The 24157-nt window shown below is 36.9% G+C and overlaps 1 protein-coding gene and 1 non-coding gene across 12 annotated transcripts in view; one reads left to right on the top strand and one right to left on the bottom strand.

The window, feature by feature from the left end:
• Positions 1-24157, bottom strand: part of MAST2 (microtubule associated serine/threonine kinase 2) — a 225701-nt gene that overhangs the window by 101860 nt on the left and 99684 nt on the right. Inside the window, exon 1 of one of the 11 annotated variants that reach the window (XM_043574849.1) lies at positions 1952-2226. The exons of 9 other annotated variants lie outside the window; for them this stretch is intronic. In XM_043574849.1, the coding sequence (XP_043430784.1) occupies positions 1952-2001 (50 nt within the window). In that variant the 5' untranslated portion in view covers positions 2002-2226. Of the gene's footprint in view, positions 1-1951; positions 2227-24157 lie in introns of those variants that run through there. One more of the 11 variants, XM_043574853.1, reaches the window with a different exon arrangement.
• LOC122482241 lies at positions 7585-7690 on the top strand. Its single transcript, XR_006297046.1, has one exon. It is a non-coding gene; the product is annotated as a U6 spliceosomal RNA (small nuclear RNA).

The following is a 24157-nucleotide window of genomic DNA, read 5'->3' as shown; positions in this document are numbered from 1 at the left end:
TGGCTATTTGAATATGGTGACATTTTACTTGTTTTAATTACATATATTCAAAGGAAATATTTACTGCTAATTATCCCTGTAGCTGGCTTCAGCATATTTCTCAGATGAGTACACAAAAAGAGGATACAAAATGATAATGTAGAAGGCAGAAAATTATTTAAAATTACCGGTGTGCACAAATTTCTACAAACTCAACATATTAATAAAAATTACAAGAAGTAGAAATATTAATTTTGGATTAATTCCTCACTTTCAAAAAGAATTTTCACTTTTCTAAGGAACTATTTCAAAACTCAACTCCCTAGTGTATACAAGCTACAGCTAATTAGAACATACAATAAGACAGTTCTTATTGGGGCACCTTGGTGGCTCAGTCAGTTAAGCATCCAACTTTAGCTCAGATCATGATCTCACAGTTCATGGGTTTGTGAGTTCAAGCCCTGCATCAGGCTCTCTGCTGTCAGCACAGAGCCCACTTCAGATCCCCTGTCCTGCTTTCTCTCTCTCTCAAAAATAAATAAAAATATTTTAAAAACTATTTTTGAAAAGAGAGTTCTTATGAACCTAAATAATATTGCTTATAGAGTTATAAATCTTATCACATAATATGAAGCTTAGTCATGTTGATGAATATATAATTAAGATTATAAATCTATGAAAACCAAATCTCATTCTCTACTGTCTAGTAATTAACACTCTGCAAACTGGTTATACACTGAGGCTAGAGTTTAAAAAGGATTGTTTGAAAAAGGAAAGGTGATTTAGAAACTACTTACTAGCTCCTCAGGGGGAATTTTCCTAAGTTAAATTCAAAATCACTAATGATTACCAATAGCAGTGCACCAACAACATTTGGAGAGCATGATTCTGACCACTTATGTTTTTTTAAACTACAAGCTTAATTTTAAAAATTTAAAGTTTTACTAACAAGTCCTTTTTACTTTAAATGATACTTTAGTTCATGAAGCTTCTTTTTTATGGTCTTTAACTTTTAGTCTAAGTAGGAGAATAAACCATTTTTAAAACATATGCCAATCCTTCTAATTATATATTTCAAACAAGTCCAGTCTTCCAAGGTCTTGTTGAATCATTAATTCAATCAATGAGCATCCACTAACACAGAAGGCAATGATCCAAAGAAAGCCCACTGAAGAAGTACGTCTATTTAAGTATACCACACTAACTCCAGGTAAACACTAACATTCAGGGGAAGAAAATCTAAAGTGCATTCCCTCTACCCTGTGAGTTACACAAAGGCAGTTTAAGACAGATCAATGAATGAAATGGATTCTAGGACACTTCATTCCCTGGTTCCCTAACTTGCTGATCAATTCACTCTGCATTTCTTCATTAAATAAGCCTGAGCAGCTCTTGGAAAAGCTACCCTGAAATGGAAGCCTTCTTCCATTGCCCAGCTTTGAAATCCTTATCTAAGTATTCTTCTATTTCTATTTTATTTCTATACTGGCCAACACAGAAATAAAATTAGGTCACACCTGAAAGGACTCGGGCTTGGATCTGCAAGGGCAGATCTGAGGTCCTGAGCTGACAGGCCAGGGGCAGAAATACAATACCCTCTCTAGTCCAAGGAGAAGATACTTTCACTTCCATTTGTTTCCCACATTCATGGAGCTTGTATAGGCAGCTTTGACAGTAAATTTAAATACACATTTGCTTTCAAGGCAGGAAAAAAGATCTTAATCATTAACCCAGTTCCCCAGATACCTAAGCACCCCTAAAATGATATCGAACTCAATTTTCAGAACTAGAAGCTCCATAGGCCCCTGCCAGGGACCAGTGTTTTGACCTTGAATTTATGAAGCCAGCCCAGCCAGCCCTCTTGGCATCTCCAAAGCAGAGTCTTTATCCAAGCAAATGAAAGTGTGTTAGTTGGCATTAGTTCTTTTCCTGACATGTGCCAGTTTCCACTCAGAGACCCCAGCCTCCTTACTGAATCCGCAGACATGGTGCTCCCAGTCTCTCTCTCCTTCGTTTCATCATTTTCCTGGCTACTCAAGCTTTTGCCCTCTCACACTCGGGAGTCTTGGCAGGAAGTTCTCTCACACAAGGGGTATGCAGTCTATAAGCCAAAGGAAACTTACAAAGGTTTCCCAAACTTAAGAGAAAAATTAAAGCACTGTTCTTCTAAAACATAATATTCAGAATCCCCCCCACCCCACCCCCACTGCAAAAGACTTAAGAGCCCAGGAGGCAGCAATGAGGCACAGTGAGGAGTCCCAGATCCCAAATGAATCAGCTGTCCTCTGATCTGCCTGACATCATTCACACTCCGCCTGTAACAAATCAGAGCGTCAGAGAGCACCTTGTTCCTCCCCAGTGACAAGCACCAAACTCCCTCCCCCACAAGTCAGTTGCAACCTCCAACCCTGAGGCCTGGTAGCAGTGAAGACTCTGGCAAAACCGTAAATACCAACTTGAAAACTCACACTGTGACAGAAATGCCATTAACTCTGGAGGTGTGGGCCACTATAGAACAGCTGTTGCAGTGGGCGGTGGATTGGAAGAAAGAATATTAAGATCCCAAATTGGTAAATTAAGGAGCTAAGAATACATGGGCATTTCTGCAACATTATTCATTGCCAAGCACAGGTCAGGTGAAGTATTACAGTCTTAATGTTAGGACTCAAAGCATAGCCATTATTCAAATTCTGAATTTGACCGATTTAAATAAACTCTGTACTCCCTCCGTAAACAAAGTTTAACATCATTTTTAATTCAATTTCTATTACTCTCTAATCACCTGAATAAGTTTGTGGTGAGAAAAGCCATAGGAAGCTAAGAAAATAAGTTCAGAAAGTATTGGTTTAATTTCAACCAGTAACTATTAATAAAATCATTTGCATGGCAGATGTTACACAAGACATTAAGGTAAGCTACAGAAGAACTCTAAAGAAGTGTAAGCTATTTAACCTTGTATGCTTTGTTTTCCCTATCTGTAGAATGCAAATAATTAAGGTACCTATCTATAGATTGTGGTGAAGATTAACATATGTAAAACAGAAAAGTGCCTAGCACAGAAGTGCTACAGAACCGTTAGCTATTATTATAGGTCTTGCCCTCAAGGAGCTAGCTCCCATTGTAGAGATCAGCCCAGACACACAAAAAACCATCTGACAAAAACAGCCTGGCCTGAAGAAAGCCAAGTGCTCAGGTAAAGCCAAGTGATCGAGCAGAGCTAAACAACAACAGCTAAGGGAGCCAGAGTAAGCAAAAGTCTTGGTCCCCTGCTTCAGAGCACCTGCCAACTCATTTACCTAGATGACAAAGTATGTCAAACTGTTTTTCTAGGGTAACATTCAAAGGATTAATTCATACCCCAACCAATACTTTTCAACTGCAGGTCACAACTCTTTATTAACTCATAAAATCATTTCAGGAAGTCAGGACCAACATTTTCTTTTTCTTTTTTTTTTTTTTTATGAAATTTATTGACAAACTGGTTTCCATACAACACCCAGTGCTCATCCTAAAAGGTGCCCTCCTCAATACCCATCACCCACCCTCTCCTCCCTCCCACCCCCCATCAACCCTCAGTTTGCTCTCAGTTTTTAACAGTCTCTTATGCTTTGGCTCTCTCCCATTCTAACCTCTTTTTTTTTTTTTTCCTTCCCCTCCCCCATGGGTTCCTGTTAAGTTTCTCAGGATCCACATAAGAGTGAAACCATATGGTATCTGTCTTTCTCTATATGGCTTATTTCACTTAGCATCACACTCTCCAGTTCCATCCATGTTGCTACAAAAGGCCATATTTCATTTTTTCTCATTGCCACGTAATATTCCATTGTGTATATAAACCACAATTTCTTTATCCATTCATCAGTTGATGGACATTTAGGCTCTTTCCATAATTTGGCTATTGTTGAGAGTACTGCTATGAGCATTGGGGTACAAGTGGCCCTATGCATCAGTACTCCTGTATCCCTTGGATAAATTCCTAGCAGTGCTATTGCTGGGTCATAGGGTAGGTCTATTTTTAATTTTCTGAGGAACCTCCACACTGCTTTCCAGAGCGGCTGCACCAATTTGCATTCCCACCAACAGTGCAAGAGGGTTCCCGTTTCTCCACATCCTCTCCAGCATCTATAGTCTCCTGATTTGTTCATTTTGGCCACTCTGACTGGCGTGAGGTGATACCTGAGTGTGGTTTTGATTTGTATTTCCCTGATAAGGAGCAACGCTGAACACCTTTTCATGTGCCTGTTGGCCATCCGGATGTCTTCTTTAGAGAAGTGTCTATTCATGTTTTCTGCCCATTTCTTCACTGGGTTATTTGTTTTTCGGGTGTGGAGTTTGGTGAGCTCTTTATAGATTTTGGATACTAGCCCTTTGTCCGATATGTCATTTGCGAATATCTTTTCCCATTCCGTTGGTTGCCTTTTAGTTTTGTTGGTTGTTTCCTTTGCTGTGCAGAAGCTTTTTATCTTCATAAGGTCCCAGTAATTCACTTTTGCTTTTAATTCCCTTGCCTTTGGGGATGTGTCGAGTAAGAGATTGCTACGGCTGAGGTCAGAGAGGTCTTTTCCTGCTTTCTCCTCTAAGGTTTTGATGGTTTCCTGTCTCACATTTAGGTCCTTTATCCATTTTGAGTTTATTTTTGTGAATGGTGTGAGAAAGTGGTCTAGTTTCAACCTTCTGCATGTTGCTGTCCAGTTCTCCCAGCACCATTTGTTAAAGAGGCTTTTTTCCATTGGATGTTCTTTCCTGCTTTGTCAAAGATGAGTTGGCCATACGTTTGTGGGTCTAGTTCTGGGGTTTCTATTCTATTCCATTGGTCTATGTGTCTGTTTTTGTGCCATAGGACCAACATTTTCTTAAAAGGAAAACAGAATGAAATAGAATAGAAAATATCAGAGTGCTTCACACAGAACTGTTTTATGAAATATGTATGTTTGTGACATCTATTACTGGTAATACATATAAATATACAAGGGCAAACACATGTGATGGGCTGCAATATAAAATCTATTTGTTATTAAGGGTCAGAGTAGGGGCGCCTAGGGGGCTCAGTAGGTTAAGCATCTGACTTCGGCTCAGGTCATGATCAAATGGTTTGTTAGTTTGAACCCTGCCTCAGGCTCTGTGTCCATAGCTCAGAGCCTCAAGCCTGCTTCAGACTCTGTGTCTCCCTCTCTCTCTCTCTGCCCCTCCCTTGCTTTAATCTCTCTCTCTCAAAAATAAATAGAGTTTATTAAAAAAAATTTTTTTTTAAATGGGGATCAGAGTCTACAAAATTTGAAAGCCATTGTTCTAATTACCCAAGCAAACTCGCCTCCACCTAGTAGCTACAGACACTCACTCTTCCTTCCATGTACTAGTCCATCACTTGGCTCTCACAGCTCCTATTTCAGAATCCCCTGTTTTCTATAAGTCCTAATGAAAATGGAAACACTCTGAAATCTACAACCTCTCAACAAGTAATTATCAGGGTCAGTCACAAAAGCCCACACTCCCACAACTAAGAAACCAACCATGGTCTATCCCCATCTCAGGCTAAGTCAAGGCCAGCCTTAAGTTTCTAATCAACATTGTCCAATCTCTAATACCCAAGCCCATGCTCCTGAACAATAATATATAATGATGACATAACAGCAACGAACATTTACACATTTGTAAGTACTTACTATGTACTAGACTCTATTCTAAGCACACTACACATAATACCCAGGTAGTCCTCATCACAGTCCTATAATATATGTGCTATTATTATTCTCATTATTAAAAAAAAAAAAAGGCAGCACGAGGATGTTAAAATCATGCCAGTGGTAAAGCAGAAAGTACCCTTTCTTCAATATATTTGCACCTAGTTACCCTACATATGAACTATGTATGCTAGCCAGAAGTATTCCTGTCTTCAGCCAAGTTGGTGAACTGAGGTAATCTCTAGAATCAATGTAATGAACCATTGTGCTATAAATACCTTTCAGCAGACGATTCTGACAACAGCAGCAAATACACTTCTCTCTAGCCTGCTGTGCAATAATAAATTGGGAGAGGAGGCAGAGCATGGAGCTCCTTAAATAATGCTAAAGGTTAGAAAATATTTGATTTTTAGAGAATGGGAGTCATATTTTATGTCCTTCATCTAATCCAAAGAAGGCATCACTCTTACTCCCAGAGTTTAACATCCCCACACAAAGCACTTGCTTTAAACTTACTGGCATTATAATACATTTGTGCCAATATTCCTGTGGCTGTGTCAGCACTAGGAGGGCTTAACATTTCCCTGGGACTGGATAGCATTCAACAATGTGAGGTATGGAAGATTAAACATCTGCTTTTTCTTATTTGTTCACACAACTATTTATCAACTGCATTACTACCCTTAGGCCAGGCAAGAAGGGTCTCTGCCACAGGCTTCTCACTTTAGCAGTTCTGCAAAATAACAAATACACAAAAATAAATTCATTAAAGAAATGGGTTGCTTCTATCACACTTGTGACTTACAATTCTGTACTGACAAAGTAGAACCCTAAAAATCCATTCTCATGACTTACACTGTTCAAACCTCAGGAAAACAGTTGCCCACATGTTTCTTCCTTTGTATTTTTTAAGAAGACAACCATGTCAGATTGCTGTTATGGACTGTGAAACTGCAAACTTCAGAGAGAATTCTGCTGAGATTATAAAGTATCTGAACAGCAAAGGGCCTTAGAAGTAAGCAAAAAGACAAATTAATTAACCTGTCAAATCCTTCCTCCTCTCAGATAACGTGAATAAAACAGATTTCTTGTCTAATCCAAGTATGGTTCTAAATACAACCCAACAACTATTTACTTAATTTCTTTCTGTTCCAATTCATGGTTCTAAAGATATTTATCATTTACCTCAGTATTCATACCAGAGCACATGGCAGCTGAGGAACATTCTGCAGAATTAAGGAATTCATATCACCAGTAAGTTTATTTATGTGCAGGTCTAGACATAACATATGTAAGGCCAAAGGCTAATTTTTTATGCTGATAATTGTATAGTTAATGCTAAAATTAAAATGTTATCTATAAAACTATACTTAGGAGCACCTGGGTGGCTCATCAGTTAAGTGTCCAACTCTTGATTTCGGCTCAGGTCATGATCTCCTGATTCATGAGTTCGAGCCCCATGTCAGGCACTGACGGCACGTAGCCTGCTTGGGATTCTCTCTCTCACTCTCCCTCTGACTTTCTCTCTCTCAAAAATAAATAAACATTAAAAAAAATACATATTCAGATGTATCCAGAAATCACAAAATTTTTAAATTTTTTTAATGTTTATTTATTTTTGAGTGAGAGACAGAGTGTGAGCAGGGGAAGGGCAGAGAGAGAGAGACACACAGAATCGGAAGCAGGCTCTAGGCTCCAAGCTGTCAGCACAAAGCCCAATGCGGGGCTCAAGCTCACGAAATGTGAGATCATGACCTGAGCTGAAGTCAGACATTTAACCGACTGAGCCACCCAGGTGCCCCGAAATCACAACATTCTTAAATTTAGGGTAAATAATTTAAAATACTTAAAAACAAAATAATTTTAAAAGCATGAAAATTTTCAATTTTTTACTTTATATTTTTATAAAAATATACTCAAACTTGTGCTCACTTTGGCAACACATATACTAAAACTGGAATGATACAGAGAAGATTAGCTGGCCCCTGGGCAAGGATGACACACAAGTTCAGGAAGCATTCCATATTTTTATAGTTTGCAATATATTTTTGAAAACTATAAAATATATGTATTCAAACTTGATACTCTCTGAATACAATTACATTTTCTTTTTAAATCCTATAGATCATTATAATAATGAGTACAAGATATAATCATGACAGAGATAGAAAAAGCAGGAAAGTAGAACTTAAGAAATAAAAAATCTACAAATAAGTTGTACTGCTTAAATTAAAAAACAAAATTAACGAAAGTGAACAGACTTCACTGCACACAGAAGGCACACATACAATTATTAGCACTAAAGAAAAGATTGAATAAACAGGAAATAAGCCATCATAGTCAAAGAACAGAAGTAAATGCCAATATAGATGCATGTATAATTGTTCTTAATATTATCTATCTAATGTTTAGCCAAGTAGAAAGGTGGTTTTTTTTTCCTCCTGTGGTTTAACAGCAAAGTGATCACAGAAAATAAAGAAAAACTTACAGGTTTAATGTAAATTATTTTGAAATTTGATGCTAAAATGACTAAAGATTTAAGCTGGTTGAAAAATGATGAAACAAATGGTCACTAGCAAGACTGAATAAAGACTGAAATGATTAATTTTACTGGAAAAAGTAAGAAAAATCATACCTAACTTTAAAAAAAATATATATATATATATATAACTCAGTTCTATAAATTATAACAGGGACAAAAGTCATGTTAAACAACTTTGTTATATGTAATAAGTTATCTAAGGAGGAAAATGACAAAGTACAAATGACACTTTAATTAACTTGAAACAAAATACAGGTTCTCACTTATGAGAGAACTAAGAAAAAACTCTGAATTTTAGGCATTAAGACTGTCAAACTTTCACCTGCAACTATGAGAGTTATGGAAACAAAAGTAGCTAGTCTTCTACAAAGCCCTATAAAACTAGACAAACTGTATGAAGGAGAACAAAACTAGCTATTCCGCTACAAAGCCCCATAAAACTAGACAAAGCATACGAAGCAGTAGTTTTCAGGCACTGGGAAAAGGCAACACAAAAATGCAAACCCAGAAAAAGGGGAAACATCCCAGTTGTCCCAGCCCTCTGCTTGGGAACACTTTTCTTACAGAGGTACAGACAGCTACAGTTCAAGCAAAATATAGTAGTTCCACCAGGCTGAGAAGGCACCAGTTAGAATGCAGGGTAGCTAATCAAACACACATTGAACATACATCAAGAAAGACCACAGGCTAGACCATAAAAGAAATCTCAAGAAATTTCAAAAGACTGAAATCCTATAAAGTATGTTATCTGAACACAACAGAATTCAAAATCAATTACAATTTTTACGTAATTCCCCAACATCTGGAAATTAAACCACACTTCTAAATATGCTATTGATCAAAGGTGAAATGACAAAGGAAATTAGAAAATAATTTAGATTAATTTAAAATGAATACACAACATATCAAACTTTATAGTATGCAGTTAAAGGAGCACTTAGAAGGAAATTATAGCTTTAAATGCTTACATTAAAATGCTTACACTAGGGGCGCCTGGGTGGCTCAGTCGGTTAAGCGTCCGACTTTGGTTCAGGTCATGATCTCGCAGTCTGTGAGTTCGAGCCCCGTGTCGGGCTCTGTGCTGACAACTCAGAGCCTGGGGCCTGTTTCAGATTCTGTGTCTCCCTCTCTCTCTGACCCTCCCCCGTTCATGCTCTGTCTCTCTCTGTCTCAAAAATAAATAAACGTTAAAAAAAATTTTTTTAAATAAAAAAAAATAAAAAATAAAATACTTACACTAATTTATGCCTCTAGATTAAAAACTGAAAAAAGAAAAGCCAATTAAAATTTAAAAATCAAAATATAAGAATACATACAAGTAAAGGCAGAAATCAATGACTAAAACACTGTCTGTCAACTACATCTCAATTAAAAAAAAAAGGCGGGGCAGGAACAGAAGAGTCCTGTCCTGAGGTCTAGAGGCAGCCTCAATGGTTTAGGACATGCTTCTAAAAGGAAATCAATGACAGAAAAGAAAAAATAGAAAAAATTAACAAAGCCAAAAGTGGGTTCTTTGAAAATATTAATAAAATTAATAAAAATCCTAGGAAGACAGAGGCACCCAGCTGGCTCAGTCAGTTTAGAGCCTGTGACTCTTGATTTTGGGGTCGTGAGTTCAAGCCCCACATTGGATGTAGAGTTTACTCTAAAAAAAAAAAAAAAAATTCCTAGTAAGACAAATCAAGAAGCAAAGGAGAGAAAACACAAATTACCATTCTTAGGAATAAAAGATGGGCTATCGCAACACTTCAACAGACAATAAAAGAATGAGAATACCAGGAACAACTTATGCCAATAACATAAATTAAAAACCTCAAGGGGCACCTTGGTGGCTCAGTCGGTTAAGCGTTCGACTTCAGCTCAGGTTGTGATCTCACGGTCTGTGGGTTCGAGCCCGGCATCGGGTTCTGTGCTGACAGCTCAGAGCCTGGAGCCTGCTTTGGATGCTGTGTCTCCCTCTGTCTCTCTGCCCCTCCCCTGCTCACACTCTGTCTCTCTCAAAAATAAATAAACATTAAAAATTAAAAAAGAAAAACTCAAAAAATATCTTACCAAAATTGACTTAAGATATGGACAAAATGAATTATGTTAAGTGACATAAGCCAGACAAAAGGCCAAATATTGTGTGATTCTACTCACATGAAGTATCTGTAATAGGTGAATGCATAGAGACAGAAAGTACAATAGAGCTACCAGAGGCTGGGAAAGCCTTATTTCTTAAAGGCTACAGAGTTTATACTTGGGGTGATGAAAAAGTTTAGAAATATAATGGTGATAGTTGCACAACATTGTGAATAAACTTAATGCCATTAAATTGTATACTTGAGAATGTGTATAATTAAATGTTATATGTATTTTATCACAATTTTTAAAGTAAAAAATAATTCAAAAGGGACTAAGACCCAAATGTAAAAGCTAAAATTACAGAACTTCTAGAAGAAAACACTGGAGAAAATCTTCATGATCTCAGGACAGGCAAGGATTTCTTGGATGTACATAGGATGAATACTCACAAATTGAACTCACAAAAAATAAAAATTCACAAGCTAAACAATATAAAAATTAAGACCTTTTGCTCTTTGAGAGCGCCGAATCCTAACCACTAGACCACCAGGGAGGTTGACCTTTTGCTCTTTGAAAGTTACCGTTGCAAATATTTTTCAAAGGAAAAAGGCAAGCCATAGACCGGAGGAATACAGTCACAATGTATCTGACAAAAGATCTATATCTGGAATGTATAAACATCTCTTAGTAATAATAATAAACTACACAATTCATTTTAAGTGAGCAAATGACTAGAGCACACATTTCACAAAAGAAGATATACAAATAGCCAATTTGTACATGAGAAACACGGTCAACATCATTTTTCATCTGGCAAATACAAGTTAAAACTACAGTGAGATACCACTACCCACCCACTAGAATGACTAAAATTTAAAGTCTGACCATAACAAGTGTTAGTATGGATGTGGGCCAACTAGAACTCTCAATATCACTAGAGGGAGTATAAAATGATACAACCATTTTTGGAGAATTATGTAATGGTTTTTAGAAACTTAAACACTTAACATTTACCATTTGATGGGGAGACAAAAACGAAAGAAATCTGTTTCACAGTTTGGCTCTTTCACCTTTTAAAAGATTAAAAATAATTTAGTCAAAAGAATTTCCACATACCAGATGTAATGAAACTGACATTGCAATATACAGAAATTAAAGCAAGAAAATGTAATAAGTACATCTGTATCATGTATTCATTTTCTATCGAATAACATTATCACAAATATAGCCACTTTAAACAAACTTTGATTAATTTCAGTTTTTGTGAATCAAAAATTTAAGCACAGCTTAGCTAGGTCCTCTGCTTAGGGTCTCACAAAGTGAGACATTCACAGTGTTGCCTAGGTTGTATTTTCGTAAGGGAGGCTAGGCTGGGGAAGAGTCCACTTCTAAGCCCAGTATTGTAATTGGCTGAATTCATTTCCTTGTGGTTGTAAAACTGAGGGCCCTAGCTGCTTGCTGGATATCAACTGAAAGCCACCTCACCTCCTTGAAGCTACCGCAGTTCCTTGCCACATGGGCTTTTACAACATAGCTGCCTACTTCATCAAACAAGTACAGTCTCTATGGTGAGCCTACTAACTAGAGAGTCTTACATACCATAAAATAGTCAAAGAAGTGATATCTCATCACCTGTACTATGTTCTGTTGTTCTGTTAGAAGCAAGTCAAAGGTAGTGTCCACATTCAAAGGGAGGAGCAACACACAAATGTGTCAACACCCAGAGGAGAAGGAAACCATGGGGGCCACCTTAGATTATGTTCACCATACATGACTATAAAGAAGAGTCACTGCCAAATAATCCTAAACTGATCTCTATAGACTACTTTGGAACCAGCAACATATTAAGATTTAGTATGAACATACTGCTATTGTTGGTTTTGTTTATAATATCCCAGCACTGAAAAGATTAAAGAAGAACTTAACAAATGTTATAAGGCCCTAGACGTTGCTTTTAAGAAATGGTGAAATTGCAATAAAAGTGACAGTAATTTATAAGGTGATATTACAACATTGTGCAATATCTTCCATGATGACAATTATTTATGAAACTCCATCACAAAGTTTGATGTGCAAAATTCATGGTTCATCTGCAGCAGAATAAACACCCCCTAAATAGAACTTATTTTTTAATAATGTTAAGAAATAAAATGTCTCAAGGAAGTTAATTTGGCACTTCTTCAAAGTGCCAAAGATAACAATCTTTGTTACTTTGATCAAAGTAACAAGATAACAACAATTTTTGTTATCTTGATAACACAATTTTTAAAATTTTTAATATATCTCATTTAATGTAATATAGTATATTCAAAATACAATTTCAATATGTAATATAAAATATTGATGAATTATTTAACATTTTTTCCTAGTTTTATTGAGATATAATTGACATAAAGATAATACCATTTATTTTAAACAATCTTAATTACAACATAGTGATTTTGCTGAAATAAAGCCAAGGAAAAGTATAGGCATTTTAACAATTTATGAATTGCTTGCCTTTACTTTATTGCTCAAACAGATGAGTATCAATATGGGAATAATATTAATGAAATTATGATCCTTGATATTTTGCCAACTTTCAATCATAAATATTGATAATGGAAAAAATTGATAACTGGTTATAACATCTGATTCCCTCATTAATGATGAGGCTTTTTTTTTAATCTTTAAATGTTTTCATTTTATATCTAGATAAGAGCCATGATTTTCTTTTTTGGAAAATTACCTGTTAAACAGTACTGCAAGTCCTCCACCAAAATGCCCAATGGATTCACCTCACAGAGCCACAGATGAGAAGTGTACCTCATGTGGGCTGCCCACACATATCTTTTCTTAACTTCTAAAGGTAAATTTTAAGTGGCAATCTGAACTTTGCTGACTCTCTACTTTTATAAGTTTAATTTTCCTCTATATAATCAGGTTTTGTGTTAGGTTTGTTTATGGCTAAGCTACTCCCATTGCTGGTAGCAATGATTAGGGTACTATTTTAATGGCTGGACCACTCGCAGTTATATACCTCAAAAAAATGAAAACATATGTCCATAAAAAGACTTGTACATGAATGATCATAGCAGCTTTATTCATAATATCCAAAAACTGGAAACAACCCAAATATCTACCAAACAAATAGAGGTATATTTACACAAGAAAATACTAATCATTAAAAGGAACAAGAGTACTAGCCCCACATTGGGCAGTATGCTGACAGCTCAGAGCCTCGAGCCTGCTTCAGATTCTGTGTCTCCCTCTTTCTCTGCCCCTCCCCAACTCCCAATCTGTCTCTTTCAAAAATAAACAAACCTTTAAAAAATCTTTAAAAAAATAAATAAAATGAACAGGAGTACTTGAGGAACATGAGGAAGCCTAATACAAAAGAGTCAATACTGTATGATTTTCACATACGAAATTCTGCCATAGGCAAAACTAATCTATAGCCCCAAAAAGCAGATCAGTGGTTGCCTGGAGCCAAGGGTGGAAGAAGAATTGACTGCAAAACCATGCAAGGTATGTTTTGGGTAATAAAAATATTCTACATATTGATTGTTGTGGTAGTCTAATTACTTCCCAAAGGCCCCACCTCCAAATACCAGAAGATTGGGGGATAGGCTTCAACATCTGAATTTTGGGAGGACACAAACATCTTTAACATACTTAAATAATCTCAAAACTTAGCACCTCAAAACATTATTATTAGCTCTTGATTTTATGGGTTGACTATGATTGGCTGGACGGTCTGAGACATTTTTAAATGTTTACTTATTGATTCATTTTAAGATAGCAATGATAAATGCACTGCATGTTAGTATCATTTTAGGAATGCAAGTTGGTACAGCCACTCTGGAAAACAGTAGGGAAAAAACTAAAAATAGAACTACCTTACAACCCAGCAACTGCACTACTTAGGTGTTTATCCAAGGGATACAGGTGTGCTGTTTCAAAGGGACACATGCACCCCCATGCTTATAGCAGCACTATCAACAATAGCCAAAGCATGGAAAGAGCCCAAATGTCCATCGATGAATGAATGGGTAAAGAAGATGTGGTATATATATATACAATGGAGTATTTACTCGGCAGTCAAAAAGAATGAAATCTTGCCATTTGCAATTACATGGATGGAACTGGAGGGTATTATGCTAAGTGAAATTACAGAAAGACAAAAATCGTATGACTTCACTCATATGAGGACATGAAGAGATGAAGAGACAAAATAGATGAACATAAGGGAAGGGAAACAAAAATAATATAAAAACAGGGAGGGGTACTCGTAAATATGGAGAACAAACTGAGGGTTACAGGAGGGGTTAAATGGGTAAGGGGCACTAAGGAATCTACTCCTGAAATCATTGTTGCACTATATGCTAATTTGGATATAAATTTTAAAAAATAAAAAAATAAAATTAAAAAAAGAGATAAAACAGATGAACATAAGGGAAGAGAAACAAAAATAATATAAAAACAGGAAGGGGGACAAAACAGAAGAGACTCATTGGGGCACCTGGGTGGCTCAGTCGGTTGAGCATCTGACTTTGGCTCAAGTCGTGATCTCGCGGTTTGTGAGTTCAAGCCCCGCATCAACTCCATGCTGACAGCTCAGAGTCTGAAGCCTGCTTTGGATTCTGTCTGTCTGTCTCTCTGTCCTCTCCCACTCGCACTCTGTCTCTCCCTCTCAAAAATAAATAAACGTTAAAAAAAAAAAAGGCTCATAAATATGGAGAACAAACAGAGGGTTACTGGAGAGGGTGTGGGAGGGGGGATGGGCTAAATGGGTAAGAGGCACTAAGAAATCTACTCCTGAAATCATTGTTGCACTAGATGCTAACTAATTTGGATGTGAATTTAAATAAATTAAATTTTAAAAAAATTTTTAATTAAATTTGACCATTTGACCTTGATGACCCCCTAAGAACTGTCCTCAAATAAATTGTAAATATGTTACAGAATATAAAGGAAAATAATGAACAAAACTTAGCAAGATAATTTTATTTGTCATGGTTTATAATACCATGCCACAAGTCTGAAAAGCTATGAACTGGTTAAAATCTTAGCTAAGTTTGTTCAGTATTGATGGGCCAATTTCCCTGGTTTACAGTTTATCGCTTTCACCTACAATATTAAAAGCTATTCTTTTTTTTTTCTGTGTAATATGCCCAGATAGCAATTATTCTGTGTCTTATTAGAATAATTTTGCTTTATACTGACTAATTATGTCCTTAATTACTTAAGAAAACAAACAAAGGCTCCTCATGAAAAAGTTGTGGTTATTTAAAATTGGTTACCTTCAATGCTCATTTTAAAATGTTTTATTGTCACCCTGGTAAAATACCTGGGTATTATTTCTCAAGCACCAACACTCCTATCTTAAGCATTTTCACTGACAACTCCTTGAAGGTTTGCCTTCCCAAAATCAGATCCTAAATATAGAAAACAATAAAACTTTCAGTGTATTTTTACTAACTAAAGCTATCTTAGAGACATCCCATAGCATCCCTGGAAAAATCACAAGGTGTCCTTTCAAATGTACTAGAAATAATTAGATTTGTTTTTTTACTTTCGATAAGTTTCATGAGAAAAGTTCTCAAATCAGAAAAGACGCTCAGCCCTCCCTAGTTTAAATTTGGACAGGTAAAATTAACATAAATATCCTAAACATTGTATAATTTATGGGAAGCTCCTCTTAGAGATTTGTCAATGCCCTCTTTATACATAAGGTTTCTATTTACAAGTCCCAATGGTGTTTTGCCAGATTTTGGGAAATAAGAGTTTAGTGTTTCCGGTCTTAATTTGAGTTATTATTTAAAATGTTTGGGGGGTGCCCATGTGGCTCGGTCAGTTAAGCAACTGACTCTTGATCTCAGCTCAGGTCATGATCTCATGGTTTCATGAGTTCAAGCCCTATACTGGGCTCTGCGCTGACCATGCACAGAACCTGCTTGGGATTCTCTCCCTCCCTCTCTGCCCCTCCCCCATTCTCACTCTGTCTCTCTCAGATAAATAAACTTAAAAAAAGTAAATGGGCCGCCAGGGTGGCTCAGTAGGTTAAGCCTCCGACCTCAGCTCAGGTCATGATCTCACAGTTCGTGGGTTCAAGCCCAGTGTTGGGCTCTGTGCTCAGAGCCTACAGCCTGCTTCAGATTCTGTGTCTCCTTCTCTCTCTCTCTCTCTCTCTCTTCCCCTCCCCCACTCGCACTGTCTCTTTCTCTCTCAAAAATAAACATTAAAAAAATGCTTTTAATAAAAAAATTTAAAAAGTAAAAATAAGGAGCACCTGCGTGACTTAGTTGGTTAAGCGACCGACTTCAGCTCGGGTCATGATTTCGCAGTTTGTGAGTTTGAGCCCTGCATCAGGCTCTGTGCTGACAGTTCAGAGCCTGGAGCCTGCTTCAGATTCTGTTTCTCCCTCTCCCTCTGCCCTTCCTCAACATGCACTCTCTCTCTCAAAAAATAAATAAACATTAAAAAAATAAATAAAAATAAAAAACAGGTAAATAAAACAAAATGCTTAATAGGGCACTTGGCTGACTCAGTTGGAAGAGCAAGAGACTCTTGATTTCAGGGTCATGAGTTCAAGCCCATGTTGGGTATAGAGATTATTTAAATTAAAAAAAAAAAACTTTAAAAAATAAAATAAATAAATAAATAAAATGCTTACTTGGTAACAATCTTACTTTTAAAATTTGAATCTTCTAGGTAGATGTCTAGGACTTATACCAGACTTACTAAATCTTTTTACTTGAGATCCTTAGTATAGCCTTGATACATATATTATGCCATAAGATTTTATATGTTATATGTCAAGATTTTTTTCCTCTGCAAAAATTATGTTCATTCATGTTTTAGAAATCAGCTATAATATTCACTGTCTTCCTTGACAGTTCTTGAAAAGAACTACTCTTAGAGACACTTTGTTAGAACGTTTTTGAATTGGCTTTAATATTCTTTTTGTATGACACAGAAAGAACTTGCTGGTTAGCTGCATTATTCATGTTGTAAACTCTCATTAGACCTTTCACCTTTAAAAATTACCAGTATAAACTGACCACAGCTATTTTAAGTCTTTGTCATCTACAGAGAGATTCTGTTTTACACAGATGCTAGTCTGAAGGATCTGCAATAAACTAGAAGCCAAATCTGTTTGTTTGTTTGTTTGTTTGTTTTTTAATAAAGGATGGTCTCAGAGCCCCCTGGAAAAGAACTGTAGCAGGTATCTCAAACTACTGACACTTCAAAGAATAGACTCTTGGGTACAGGCTTCTGATACCATTGCATGAACAACTGGACAACTTCCAGACCATTCCACAGGACTGAGTCAGAATTTCCAGAACTCTTTTTAGTTGAGAAGCAGACCACTAAACTAAATCCAGTGAAATGAAAATTAATTACACAGGACTAAATGAACTAATGAGAGATGATTATAGTGATTTGTTTGGAATACTGTCTTAATGTCTGTTTTCTAGATATGTAAGGAAGCCTGCTCTCTTCCTTCTTAAGCTATCTAAACTCTAAAAAATTTAGTAACCTTTGCTTTTATAAATGCAATATTCCTGAATCATGATTCTCAAAGACTCTCTCCCCAGTGAGATTTGAGAAAGTCTTGCTGAATTTACTTACTGAATGCCCTTAAAATATCATTGTAAAAAAAGTTATACAAAAAGTATTTGTCTGAAATGTCATATTTGAGAATGATGTTTACTTATTTAATCAGGTATAATAAGCCACTTTTAAGGAACTATAGTTGACTTTATGGAACCAGTAATTACAAAACCCTCCCAGGAAAACTGCCCTGGTACCTAGCTTTCCAGGGTCCACCCTTCTAGGTGGTAAGGAAGGTCACTTCCTGGAAGGCCCAGGACCCTTAGGACATTTGGGGGATACTGAGAAAAGAAGAATTCACCCAAATGTATCAGTACTGCTGATGAAATATAATACAGCATATTTCTTAAGCTTGCTTTCTAGACTCAAAATACAGACAATAGAGGGGCACCTGGGTGGCTCAATTGGTTAAGGGTCTGACTCTGGATTTCAGTTCAAGTCATGATCTCACGGTTTATGAGTTCACATCCCACATCAGGCTCTCAGCTGACAGTGCAGAGCCTGCTTAGGATTCTCTCTCTCCCTTCTCTCTGTCCTACCCTGCTCACACTCTCTCAAAATAAATAAATAAACTTTAAAAAAAATTGAAAAAAACAATAGAGGCTTTTAAAGTTCAATCTGAGATTCTTTACAAAATTTCCAGAAAAGCAAATTAAAAAGGTCAACATGAAAAATTAACATTATTACTACCCCTATTTAAATAACCAAGCCAAACTTAATGAGACCAATCTTGTTTTGTGATCAAGAATAAGAATAATATTTGAGATTGCGTTAGATCAAAAGGGTGAGACTATAAGGAAACTTGGAATAAGCAAAGAAGAGATAACAATCATCTGATGGGAAACTATGTACTGTTTAGAGAATACACTACTTGTTCTAGCCTTTTATTGCCTTTCAGCTATTTTCCAACTCTGTAAGTTATAGGTAATTGATACTGATACAAACAGTTCTTGTCTATAGATATTATAAATAAATTTTGTAGAGCTGAGGTTCAAATGACTTCCCTTCTCCCCACAGAAAACTCCAGTTTAGTAACCATTTATAAATATAGTTCAACATTTCTTTAAACATATAAAGCTATGTTTCTTTCACTTCTCTGAACTGGCTGTAACATCTGCCTCATTAATATTGAGTTAGACAAAATATCACATTCATTTTTTAAAATCAATAGCTTCACGGGTGGGCACCTGGGTGGCTCAGTCGGTTAAGCATCCAGTTCTTGGTTTTGGCTCAGGTCCTGATCTCACAGTTCTTGGGCTCAAGCCCCACATTAGGCTCTGCACTGACAGCACACAGCCTGCTTGGGATTCTCTCTTTCTCCTTCTCTCTGCACCTCCCCTGCTCACTCTCTAAGTAAATAAATAAACATTAAAAAAAACAGCTCCACACAATTATTTTTGTAATTTGTTATTATGAAACTATGTATGTCTCAGGATAGGAAAATAGAAGGTGTTTTATTTTACAATTTGTTAGCATTACATAAAAATCTAACTTAATATCTCTATTTATGTTCTTGTTCCAGGACAAACAAATGTTAGGAACAGGCCTAACTGCCCACTATGTATTAAACTTTATACCAGGCCTCAAGGATAGAGTATACCCATACAACATGGGTCCTGACCTCATGGAACTTACCATTTGCTATGGACCAAACAGTACCCCTACCACCCCAAAGTCAAATGTTGAAGCCCTAACCCCTAATGTGGCTATATTTGGAGATAGGGTCTTTAGGAAGTAATTAAGATTAAATGAGATCATAAGTGTGGGGCCCTAATCTGAAAGGACTAGTGGCTTTATAAGCAGGAAAAAAAAAATCTTTCTCATACACACATACCCTTCCCCCCTCCCACTCCCCTCCAAAAGGCCATGTGAGCACACAGCAAAAAGCATTATCTACAAGCCAGAGAGAGAGCCCTTTCCAGAAACTGATGCTGCTGGCACCTAGATCTTAGACATCTGGCCTCCAGAACTGAGAAAATACATTTCTGTCATTTAAGTCACCAAGCCTGTGGTGTTTTGTTATGGCAGCCCAAGCAGACTAACAGATCATCCAGTGGGAAAAGACAGACAACTAATTCTTTACAACTGCTGTAAAAGCTATAAAGGAAAAGTACAGGGTTTAATGAAAGTACATTCTGGGAAATCCAACTTAGTTTAGGGACAGCAAGGTAAGGGTGAGGTCAGAAAAGCCTTTCATAAGGAAGTGAGATAAAAGCAGACATTTGACGGAAAGTAGGAGCTAGCAAGGTAAATATGAAAGAGCATTCCAGGTCCAGGGAACATACTGTGCAAAACATGGAGACAAAGACAGGAACCAGATTGTGTATATAGTCTTATGGACCATGTCAAGACTTTCAGGTATCATCTTAAGAGTAACAAAAAATTCACTAAGCAAGTTCACATAAACATCTAATAATCAAATCTGCACTTTAAAAAGCTTTTTTTCCAGCTATTGTGTAATAGATGGGTGACAGACTGGTGATAGACAAAGAAAGACTAGTTAGGAAGTTATAGCAGTAGTAGAGCCAAGAGATTACAATGGCTTGGACTATATGGACATACCAGTGGTAGTAGAAAGAAGTAGAGGAAATTAAGAGATATTTGAGGTATAATAGAAAGGAGTTATAGGTATAAGGAAGAGGAAGGTAACAAGCGTAACAAAATTTTCTATCAGGAAGTGGTACCATTTAGTAAGCTAGAGAATATGAGAGGAGCAGGTTTTTGTGAAAGGCAATGACTTCAGTTTTATAAATGCTAAAGTTGAGATATTTCTGTGATATCCAAGTAGATTATAGTGAATTGGTAGTTGTGAGGTCTAGAGATAAAAATGTGAGGATGATTAGCATAACAACAAGAATTCTAAAAATAACAGTAACAAAATGGGCTCTCAAAAATTTTCAATTTTCAAGTCCTATGTCCACATACTCACAGGTCACTAACAAACCATATCTATTTTTTAACAACAAAATGGGTCCTGCTAGGAAATTAGTGATGACTATTTTTCCATCCCTGCCAAACTCTGCCAATTCCTGCCTTCCCACTAGAGAGATAGTGTACCTATGTGAAACCAATTCCTATAGAAGCCCAATTTTCAAAAAGGTAGGGGGGGCGGCGCCTGGGTGGCTCAGTCAGTTAAGCATTCAACTTCAGCTCAGGTCATAATCTTGCAGTTTGTGAGTTCGAGCCCCGCACTGGGCTTTATGCTGACAGCTCAGAGCCTGGAGCTTGCTTCAGATTCTGTGTCTTCCCTTCTCTCTGCCCCTCCCATGCTCATGCTCTGTCTCCGTTTCTTAATAACAAATAAACGTTAAAAAAAATTTTTTTTAAAAAGACAGACTATAAAGTGTAGCACAAAGCTATGGCTCTGGCCTTCAACATGCTTAAAGCTACAAAAATTTCCTGATTTTCAAAGTTCATAGAGAAACCATAGCCCTATAGCAGGCACCACAGATACAACACAAAGGGTTTACTATGTGTAGCAGGTGGTATCTCTTTTTAGAACATTCTCCAGAAGCATTTATCCAGGCAAATACCATCAAGTTGCATCAGAATGGGAAAGTACATAATACTGTTTCACATGTCAGTTTCACAGGGGCAAAGTGAGACACATCATATCCTTGAGCCCCAGGAACTCCTCCCTGCTCGCTGCCTATCATTGCACACACTTGGCATTCACTTTCATCCAATATCCGATGTCTAAGTCCACTGCCCAAATGAGTAAGCCAACAATGCAAAAAGATAACTATCCCCAAGGACTCTAAGAATAAAGGTCACCAATATCAACACACACACTATGACAGGTGCTTCAGCTACCTCTTTACTCCTATAGTCCATTCTTCACCTCCACTGAACTAACTGCTCATAGCCTCAAAGAAATAAAGCAATGACATTTCAAGAAATATAAGGAAAATTACTTTAAGTTGTAATGGGTATTAGAAAAGTTTTACTTTCTGGGTAACTAGAGACATAAACACTATTTACACTGAACTCCTAAAGTGTAGGGTCTAATTATTACCAGTGCTGAAATTCACAAACAAACAAACAAAAACCTATTTGAAAGGAAGTGCCAAAGGAGGCCTCCCTCACAGAACTGGGGAAGGGAAGCCATTCAGTGCTGGTCCAATTGAGGAAAAGCAAAATATAATACTCCCATAGCTTGGAAAACAAATAAAAATAACTTTAGAACTTCATTTTCTCAATTCTTTTTCCACAGATATGTCTACTTTTTTTTAAATGTTTATTTTTTAAAGTTTATTTATTTTGACAGGGAAAGAGAAAAAGCAAATGTGGGGGAGGGGCAGAGAGACAGAAAGTGAGTGAGGGAGAGAAAATCTCAAGCAGACTCCACACTGATGGTGCAGAGCCCAACACAGGGCTCAAACCCACAAACCATGAGATCATGACCTGAGATGAAATCAAAAGTCAGATGCTTAACCTACTGAGCCACCCAGGTGCACCTATTTATTTATTTTTAAGAAGAGAGAGAGAGAGATTGTGAGCAGGAGAGGAGCAGAGAGAAAGGGAGACAGAATGCAAAGCAGGCTCATCACCATCAACACAAAGCCGGATGTAGGGCTCAATCTCACGAATCCATGAGATCACAACCTGAGCTGAAATCAAGAGTTGGGCACTTAACCAACTGAGCCACCTAGGTGCCCCTGTATACTTTCAACAAGATTATCAGCTCCTCTAGGTCTGATAGGAGTTAGGTCTGATAGGTCTGATATTCTAGACTAGATTTTTTAATGCACTGAAAAATATCAAGGTGGGCTTAAATATGAAATAGCTTTCTAAAAATGAAAATGATTTTTATTTCAGAGAGCTACACCTAAAATAAATGGTATGAACCAGGCCAAGAGAACTTACATAACCAACTTGCCCCAACAAAGCCCCTTATCATTGAAGGCCTGGATTTTCTCCTTCCCCATATTGAAATTTAGTTGTTCTCTTCCCTTCAGTGACCAAAGCCAGTCATGAATATCCTGTGGCTTTTCTAAGATACACTATTGTTCATTTAACTTGGTTTGGGATCTTTCTAATATCAAAACAAAACAAAACAAAACAAATCTACAGGCCCTAAATATCATTTAGGCCAAGTCACCAAACTGAGGCTTAATACCTAACCTAATTGCTCTTATAACCTCTCCCAGAAATGTAGTCTTTATCGGCCAAGAATTTTCTGGTCAGCACCAATAAGGGTAATCTGTCACATGTGCCCTCCCCATCCCTCACAGGAATATGAGATAATCCACCGACTTAAACACTTTCATCCCCAAAGGTAGGTGACCTCACCTCAAATAAATAACACTTTTTTCTGTTTATAACTTCCTTGTCCTGCCTTTAAAAACCTTTCTCTTTCTATATCCCTTTGGAGCTTTCCTCTGCTTGTTAGGTGGGATGCTGTCTGACTCATCGATCATTTAATAAAGCCCATTACATCTTCCAATTTACTAGGTAGAATTTTGGGGTTTTAACACTAATTTGTTTTTCTGAAGAATTTACAGCTTCTAACAGGTAATTATGACCTGCTAATAATAAAAACAGTAATAAACTACTGGGTTGTTTTGGGTTTTTTTTTTTTTGAAAGTTTACTAATAATAGGCATTGCACTAACTTCTATAACAAAGAGCTGAGGGCTTAATTGCAGGCACTATGCCATATACTTTACATGCATAATCTTTTACAGATAAACTGAGGTAACCAAGGCTACTGGGGATAAACTGTCAAAGCTCCTAAGGCCAGTATTTCCATATGTACCTAGATGTGTCTTCCATTTTTGCCTATTCAAAAACACCCTGGCAATTGTTCCTTCCTCTCTCACACATCAACTTTTCCTTCTCTACTGGATAATTTCACTGACATACAAACATAATGTAATATCGCCCATCTACATTTTTAAAAGAGGGCAAAAAAGCTCCATGACCTTTTCCAGCTATCACCTGATTTCTATAATCTTCTTTTCACCAAATCTCTTTGAAATAATATTACTCACTTACTCCTCCCCCAAAATATCAGAAAAGAAGCAAGAATATTTAAATGAAACTCTATATACCTTTCACTTAAATTTGCTTTTTTCTCTCCCTACTCCTCTTCCTCTCTCTCTGCACACATATGCACACAATTACTTTTGGTTAATTAGCTGAACCACTTGAAAGTCATTTGTAAACACCAGAACACCTCCTCTCTCAAATACTTCATCTACAATTAATCCCTAGCCTAACAAGGGAGAACCACCACACGACCATCATATAAGGAAGTTTAACACACGACCATCATATAAGGAAGTTTAACACAC

Source organism: Prionailurus bengalensis, chromosome C1 (genome assembly GCF_016509475.1).
Source record: "Prionailurus bengalensis isolate Pbe53 chromosome C1, Fcat_Pben_1.1_paternal_pri, whole genome shotgun sequence".
NCBI classification, from domain to species: Eukaryota; Metazoa; Chordata; class Mammalia; order Carnivora; family Felidae; genus Prionailurus; species Prionailurus bengalensis.
The sequence above is the reverse complement of the archived record's forward strand: the minus strand, read 5'-3'. Positions and strand labels throughout refer to the sequence as shown.